This window comes from Lupinus angustifolius, chromosome LG07 (assembly GCF_001865875.1).
Source record: "Lupinus angustifolius cultivar Tanjil chromosome LG07, LupAngTanjil_v1.0, whole genome shotgun sequence".
NCBI lineage: Eukaryota > Viridiplantae > Streptophyta > Magnoliopsida > Fabales > Fabaceae > Lupinus > Lupinus angustifolius.
In genome coordinates, this window is record NC_032015.1 from 15094618 (window position 1) to 15102757 (window position 8140).

General features: G+C 35.0%; 1 protein-coding gene across 1 annotated transcript; it reads left to right on the top strand.

The window, feature by feature from the left end:
- Nucleotides 656–5857, top strand: LOC109352459 (beta-glucuronosyltransferase GlcAT14B). Its single transcript, XM_019594457.1, has 4 exons — nucleotides 656–1427; nucleotides 2774–2849; nucleotides 2976–3091; nucleotides 5046–5857. Exons 1-4 carry the CDS (start codon nucleotides 779–781, stop codon nucleotides 5558–5560), a joined length of 1356 nt encoding a protein of 451 aa, XP_019450002.1. The 5' UTR covers nucleotides 656–778; the 3' UTR covers nucleotides 5561–5857.

Here is an 8140-nt window from a genome sequence, read left to right on the forward strand (position 1 = left end):
CTTTTCTATTAGTTACTTTCTTTCCCTTTTTTGGGTTTTCAGTTAGGGTAGTTGGGTTGTTTAGTTAACAACCATACTCTTTTAGTAAGTTTTAGTTTTCTTTGCTTTGTTTATATTCTTGATTTCTTCTTCTCATAAGAAGTCAAATTTTCAATAAAAGAGTATCAAGTTTTCTTTCTGTTTTCTCTTCAATGGCTTTTGTTATAAGCCATATTGTTCCTCTTGAAGAAGTCTAAGAATAACTTAGAAATAAAACATATATATTTTATTTTTAATTATACCCTTATTTATTATACATTTTTTTACCTTTTATTTTTATTTCTCTATTATTATGACTTATGAGAAGTATATAAAAACCAAATAAATTTATTTTAGTAAAAATGTACTAATTTTTATATGATTTAATAATTTTTAAATTTTATCAATATCCTTAAAGCTATTGATTATGTACCAAAAAAAACTATTGATTAATTATCCAATGATTACTCATGACATTATGGGGACAGCTTAATAGCTAAAAGTTTGAGCAACTATTTTTATTACCTCATTCAATAATCATTAATACAAACACTTTATAAGTTCCTACATCTTAATTTCACAATTTTGTTAGGTTAAATGGTGCTATGACTTATGTCTTCTGTAACACAAAAAAGAACAGAATCACATAAAGAAACCCAAATGCAGATCTCATCTCAGTATCACTAAAAAATAAACCAAAAACCAAACCTTATATCATCATCATCATCACTTCCTCAAAACCAAAACAAAAACAGTTAAAATGCAAAACGAAGATTCATCACAACAACAACAACAAAAACAATGGCCTTATTCATTCTCAATTTCATCATCAACCTCATCATCATCAAACATCACTTTTCCAACACCAACAACCTTATTCAACAACCCAAAACCAAAACCCATAATCCTCTATACTTTCCTTCCAATCTCTCTCATCTCAATCATCTTCATCCTCTCTCTCTCTTCCTCTAACTCTCATTCCCCACTTTCTGGACCCGACCCATTTCTCTTCCCGGGTCACCACCCCATTATCCATGACTACACCAACAAAGCAACCCCTTCTCCTCCTTCCATCGCTTACCTCATTTCCGGGTCAAATGGCGATTCGGGTCGGATCCTAAGGCTCCTATATGCTTCTTACCATCCTCTTAACCATTACCTTCTTCATCTTGACCCTTCTGCTACAATGGTAGATCGTGAGAATTTGGCGCTTATGGTTCAGGTGAACCCGGTTTTTAGTGCTGCCAAAAATGTTTATGTGATGGGTAAACCGGATTTTGCGTATCCGAAAGGGTCATCACCGGTTTCGATGACGCTTCATGGAGCATCGATATTGTTGAGGTTGAATCTGAAATGGGATTGGTTTGTTTCTCTAAATGCTGATGCTTATCCTCTTGTTACACAAGATGGTATGGTATGGTCATTTTTTTGTTACTTTGTTTTTGTTGCTGTTGTTGTTGATCTTTCATATTTTATTTAGAATTTTAAATTTTGTTTCTAAATATGTATGCTTGACTTAGGGATGAAAATGTGTTAGGCTAGACTTTTCTTTTGGTGTGTAGAGTGTAGCAAAAGTGTCCTTTAACCAATAGTCGAAGACGAATATCGTCTAGTCTCTTTCGAGGTATAAAGACCAGCAAAGGGGATACAACCTCTCCGAACAAAGCGGGGAGTATATATGCTATCCTACAAAGTGTGTCACTTTATATGCCACTTCCTATAATTGGCCAGAAAAATACTTACATAAATTTTTTTCCAACCAATAAGAGGAAGTGATGACGCATGAGCTGATACACTTTTTGGGACAATAGATGTGTTCCCAACAAAGTGTGCTCTATGCTAGACTTCATTTGATTAGATTTAGGTTAGAATCTGATTGGTTAGGAACTGAGAGTCCAAAGCATTGGGTTCCCTTTCCACATTCTTCGCCAATGTGGAACTTTAGCAATCACATTTGAATTTCCAAGACGCTCCTCTTCCAGCATTAATATGATCCCCTTGTTCCATTATTTTCCCCTTAAGTGTGAGCCACGACATTAGCGTTCCAAGTATGTATGAGGGCCACAAACAAGGACCAAGAGTCTTGTCAATATGCTCTGGAACAAGGTTTTGGGATGAACCTGAGCACAACCACCATCTCCAAATACCTGGCCCAATCGAACATCAGTTTTGATACCATTTGATGGATCGTTGGGGAGCCCAAAAACCGAAGAGATCTACATGTATTGGGTTTGAAAAACCACATAAATGGATATAACACCACAACTTGACCCAAAGCCTTAAGGCAACAAGTATGAGTCCTCCCACTTTTATATTATTCACTTTGCTTATTCTTCACCAATGTCAGACTTCATAATCGCACTTCAGTTTTCAGTAGTTAACTGTCATAGACTTTTTTGTAGGGATTAGTCTGGTCTTTTTGTAAAATCATAAGGCTCAGCCTGATTGTCTGTTTAAATGTATACATTGCAAGGATAACTTCATATCTTTCTTGCACTTAGACTTAGGTATAACCATATAACAGTTAACACAGTTGTCGATTTTATATCAAATAAATACATTATACTTGTTTATAATTAGTAAATTTTGTAAATATCTGAAATTCATAATTATATTGGACTCACTTGGTTAATGACTATGCACAATGGTGCCATTTGATCAGCTTCACCAAACAGACTTTTATTATTGTTGTATATATGAATATGTTATTACATATTGGTGTTTTGATGTTATAATCTTTTTGTGGGTGTATCAGATCTTCTCCACATCTTGTCATTTCTGCCTAAAGATATGAACTTTGTGAATCACTCAAGCTATATTGGCTGGAAAGAGTAAGCCTATGTCCTTTTGTGTGTGTTTCATGATTAATGTTTTTGATGGGGAATTACAGTAACTGTTTGTTCAGTGTTGTGTAAACAACAGGTATACTTATATTCCTATGGCTTTTGATACTACAGGTTGAGAAAGTTGAAACCCATCATCGTTGATCCAGGCTTGTATCTTTCTGAAGGGACTGAAATGTTTTATGCTACTCAGAAGAGGGAACTCCCTAGTGCTTACCACTTGTTTACAGGTATGTATTGCTTTTCTGTCAACGTTGAGTCTGTGCATGCTCTTGGTTTGTTGTTTTATTTGATTCGAGAGTGTCAACAAGAGTGAAAAATAAGCATAGCGGATATGATAATTTTGTGGAGGATGACTAGACATGGAAGAAAATATAAGATCATTGATCAAGAATGGATTGAAGATCAGAAAACATGCAGAAGTTAGCATAAAAACTCTAGATCATACATAATTCAAATTTAGTACTTATTCATAGCTGAAAATTTGAAATGGACAGCAAATCTTGATATAAGATGTAGAACTTAGCTTCAGATAGATTTGGAGAAGAATGGGACCGGGATAGAAATTACATAACGATATCATACCCTAACTACTTCTTTTTCTTTTCTCTCTCTCCCTCTCAAATTGGTGAGAACTATTTACTTACGAATGACCCAATAGTGGTCGGTCAATGTGGAAGTGGACTGTACCCCTTAGGTGAACTTTACCTGCAAGCTGCAAGGTCAAGGGTTTAAATCTTGGAGTCATGACTTTGAGGGGACTTTACCTAACTATTACCCTTTCCCAGGAATGCTTGTGGGGATACCTGGAGAAAGACAAACAGATGTACTATTGTGAATGTATGTTGAATTTACTGGTTTAGTTGAGATGGTTTGGGCGGGATTAGTGTTTTGCGTGTATGGGTACTACAGAAACTTGAAGCAGGAATCAACCAGGGTTTTGATTGGGTGAATTTTTAATGATGTCTACCTAAAAAATTAGATTCATGTACGTGTATAAACTAAAAAATTGAAAAGTAGATAAGTTAAAGGAAGAAATGATTGTATGATGCAGAACAAAGAGGATTTCACTATATTTTGGACTTCGATTGTGTTTAATTCTTTTTCAAATGAATTATTTTGAGATTATGTGTGTGTTCGGAGCGAGAAAAACAAACAACTCGTGTGCAAGATTCATTGGTCCCAGAATGGGAATTGGCCTGTCCTGTGATGGAGTTATATATATCTCTAGAAATCAGATTCCTGTACATGTATAAACTCAAATAAATCATTTTAGATATGTACTGGAATCGACATAAGATTCATATCATAGAAATTCGACAAGTTTTTACGTTGGTTGTCGACTGCTTAACACAACCTTCACATTTTATTCGGGCTTAGGACCGGCTATGTACAACCTCAAACACACATAGGTAGGTTTGAAGAGAATGTTATAAAGCATGATCCTTGTGCGAAAATAATGAAAGTTGTAAAGGATGCAAGTCAGCTAAGAAAGGCACCAAGAAAACGGTGTGTGGAGCAAGAGAGTAGAGTGTATGGTGGGTTATACAAATCTCTAGGTACCAAGGGAGGGGAAAGAAGTGTCTATAGACTTCCAAAGGGTAGGAAAAAGACAATAAACTTGTAGGTCATTTTATTTGCCAAAACCATCTTAAAAGATTTTTTAAAATTTGTTCACTCTAGTAACTACTAACTTCCTCCCTAAAGATCTGTTTGTAACCTTATCCATCCTTGTATGTCCACTCATCTATTGGGACATCTTCAATTCTTCATTATGTGAGCTTATCTTTTGGTTACATTTGCAATTTATTGCCCAGAATTTTGATCCATACAACATTGAGGGTCTAGCTATGGTTCAATTAAAATCTCCCTGTAGTTTGACATTCTATGATCACACAGAACGCTAATCACGCATTTTAAGGTATAGATTTTGTTTTCCCTCCTTCTCCTTGATGTTTTGCTCCTTGATTGCGTTGAAGGAGGTGCTATTTTCGATATGTAGAAACTTACGCAATCTTGTTGCACTCTTGAGAATTTCTTATTTTTCCTTTTTGTATGTGTTGTCTATGTATCGGAAGATATGTTATCCTGCTCTAGTTGTACTTCCCTCTTTTTGCACTAATAATATTTATTTTTTCGTCATAAAAAAGGTTAGCAGATCTTATTTAGTCTCTTCTTATGCAGGTTCAACTTTTTCGATCTTAAGTCGTAGTTTTATGGAGTTCTGCATCTCGGGAACCGACAACCTGCCAAGGATTCTGCTGATGTACTTTGCTAACACACCTTCATCCCTGTCCAGCTATTTCCCTACCGTTCTTTGTAACTCTCGCCAGTTCATCAGGACAGTCATTAATCAGAACTTATTCTATGCCGCTTTTGACAACCACCATATAAATGATCCTCGACCGCTCAATTCCACTGATTTTGATGACATGATTCACAGCGGAGCTGCCTTTTCTCGAAAGTTCCAGCCAGATGATCCTGTGCTTGATCTCATTGACCAAAAACTTTTGGGCCGAAGTCCTCAATCAGTTGTTCCTGGTGGATGGTGCTTAGGCGAGCCTGGAAACAGCACATGTTTAACTTGGGGAGATGCTAATATCTTGAGACCTGGTATGGGTTCTCGACGTCTCGAGAAAGCAATTGTAGGATTGCTGTCAAACAGAACGTTCCGATCCAGTCAGTGTATATTTGAATGAACTAACTCTAGACGGTTTCACACGACACAATAGAAACCCACCTTGAAAGAGATTAAAAAGAATTGGTAAGAACTAAGAACCAACTTGTTGGAAAATTTGTAGCAAAGTTGGGGTATGAATTTTCTTGGGTGGTGGTTTACATAAGTTAGGATTGGTTACAAATTCTGTTGGCACAATTAATTTTTCCCTAATTCTGGTTGTCTTGTTTTTGCAATTTAAGATGGATATTATTGGGTATGTGTGTTCAGATTTGGCTGCTTTCTCTTTGGAAAAAAAAGTTGTTTTTTTGGTAGTGCATGATGAAATGTGGACCAAACTGATAAGTTTGTTAAATTAGTGTTGCAAATGTTTTGTTGGGTACTATAAGGTATCCCCTCACTGGTAAGGAACTAATCTCCTATCATCCTATGGGTGCGTGACTGTCTCTTCCAACAAGTGTTGTTCACATGAATCGAACATTTGACCTTTAAGTCATCTTAAAAATCTAGCAGAGTCTTACACAATTAGATCAATGTTTTGTAGTTGCAGATAAGTTTTTAATTGCCATTTTGTAATCTCTCCACATAGTTGATGACGACAATGAGGTTTTGCCAGTTAGAAAGTGTTTTTGGTTTGACATGATAAGTAGTTTTTTGTGATTTTGGTTTGACATGATAAGTAGTTTTTTGTGATCATTTACTAACATTGCTACTTTGTTTGCATCCAATTATAAAGGAAATATACACTTAGGATGAAAGACAACAACCACCTTTACATAGAATTGATAGAAAGCAACAATTTATGTAACATTTACATTTGGTTTACATTTAATAGAAATCAACAATGTACCTAATGTTTATAACTGATTTACAATTGACTACAATGGGCTTCAGCAAAGAATTCAACAATGTCCACAATAATGAATTCTCTAACAATCATATCTGCCTATTAGTTTGGTTTCTCAGTCAAACTTATCAGATGACTAATTCTACTGGATTTTAAATAGCAACAAAGAATAAGATACATAGCACCAGACATGCATAAATTCTTTCATTGCAACTAATAAAAAAAATACAAAGATTGAAATCAACCTTGATTTCTAGACAACCCAAGAATGATATAAGTAAACAAGCTTGCATTTCTGACAACTAGTGTTTTTTTGATAGACAAACACCTATAATGAAATTGTCAACTAAGTTAAACTATGAGTTTTCATCAATTCATTCTTCATTTTTGACACGTGTCCTTCCTTGTTCTTTGTATCTCCATCAGTGATATCCTAATGGATTTTAAAAGGAGTAGGATTGTGCAACAATAAATCAGAAAACTCCAAAGAATTTGGCAACAGCAAATATTAGAAATAGTCCTCCGCCCAAGTAGCCAACCTGATGGAATATAAAGCAAAGGGATTTACATTAGATATGAAATTAAAAATTTCAAATACTCGATTTGAAATCAGGTTATGACTTATGACTATACCAGTTTTTCAGAAATGTAGTTAGCGAGGATTGCGCCTCCAAGAATGGCAATACATGTTGCAAGAAAGTGTCCAGCAATGGCTCCACTTGCCACACCCCAAGGAGACTGTAAAGAATAAGATATTGATGAGGTTAATACTATATACTATATGCTGCATAAAGGAATATCAGTTGTCTAAAGAAAAATTTGAAAGCACACCTGCGCAGCCCCGAGTGCAATTGTCGCAAGCATTGACCGATCTCCCCATTCCTAAGCAATTCCAGTTGCTAAATTAATTTGTGATGAGTATAACAATGCAATAAGTCCATAGAAACATTTTTTTTAATGATGGTTTTGCAATCAGAAATATATGCTAAGCAGTTGCAGAATATAAGGATAAGAGGAAAGGAGCCTTACAGCGAAAAATACAAGGCTGAATGATTTCCAAATAATGTCAAGCGGGATTCTGATTCGACACCTGAAGATATTTAGGAGAGACAAAGGTTAAATTGCCAACATCAAAGTTAAAATATTTTACCACACATATTACTAAGTTATTGCATATCATAAAACTTTCATATATCTACCTCATGCAAAAGACTTTCAGGTTTGCAGCATAGACAATTCATAGGCCAACCTACCTTGTGCTAAACCAATTGTCCTAAAAGCTTAAACTGTTAGGTGAAGGCGCATGGATGGTTTTATATATATAACATACTAGACGGAAAATCAAAATTTTATATATCTATTTACATTGCAAATATACATGTACAAGTATATCCACTACAATCTGGCATGCAAACAAATGACTTCTCAAAAAATTAAGATACTGTTACTGCAAAGTATTTATATTTATTTTTGTAAAAAAGATAAAAAGAAAATTTGTTTACTAGTGATCCCCCAAACTAAATTTGGTTAAGTTGAAAGCCTGCTATTCAGTGAAAGGATTTTGACAAATACAGGATTGCATGAGTGAGGATATGCTTTGAGGTAGATAATTAGTTAAAGCGTAACTTGAATCCATTTTCAGGTTTTCGAGTAACAATACTTTGATGGCAGTGGGTATCAAAAAATATATAAGGATACGCCAAAAATACAGATGCATTAATATTACACTAGTTTTGGTATCAGATACAAATACAA

What these genes read in the sequence shown, in the direction of transcription:
- LOC109352459 (XM_019594457.1), top strand. Translation starts at nt 779, where the DNA reads ATGCAAAACGAAGATTCATCACAACAACAACAACAAAAACAATGGCCT. An exon ending in TCCTCTTGTTACACAAGATG is followed by an intron (nt 1,428 to 2,773) that starts GTATGGTATGGT and finishes TGGGTGTATCAG; the next exon opens with ATCTTCTCCACATCTTGTCA. An exon ending in TGCTTACCACTTGTTTACAG is followed by an intron (nt 3,092 to 5,045) that starts GTATGTATTGCT and finishes CTTCTTATGCAG; the next exon opens with GTTCAACTTTTTCGATCTTA.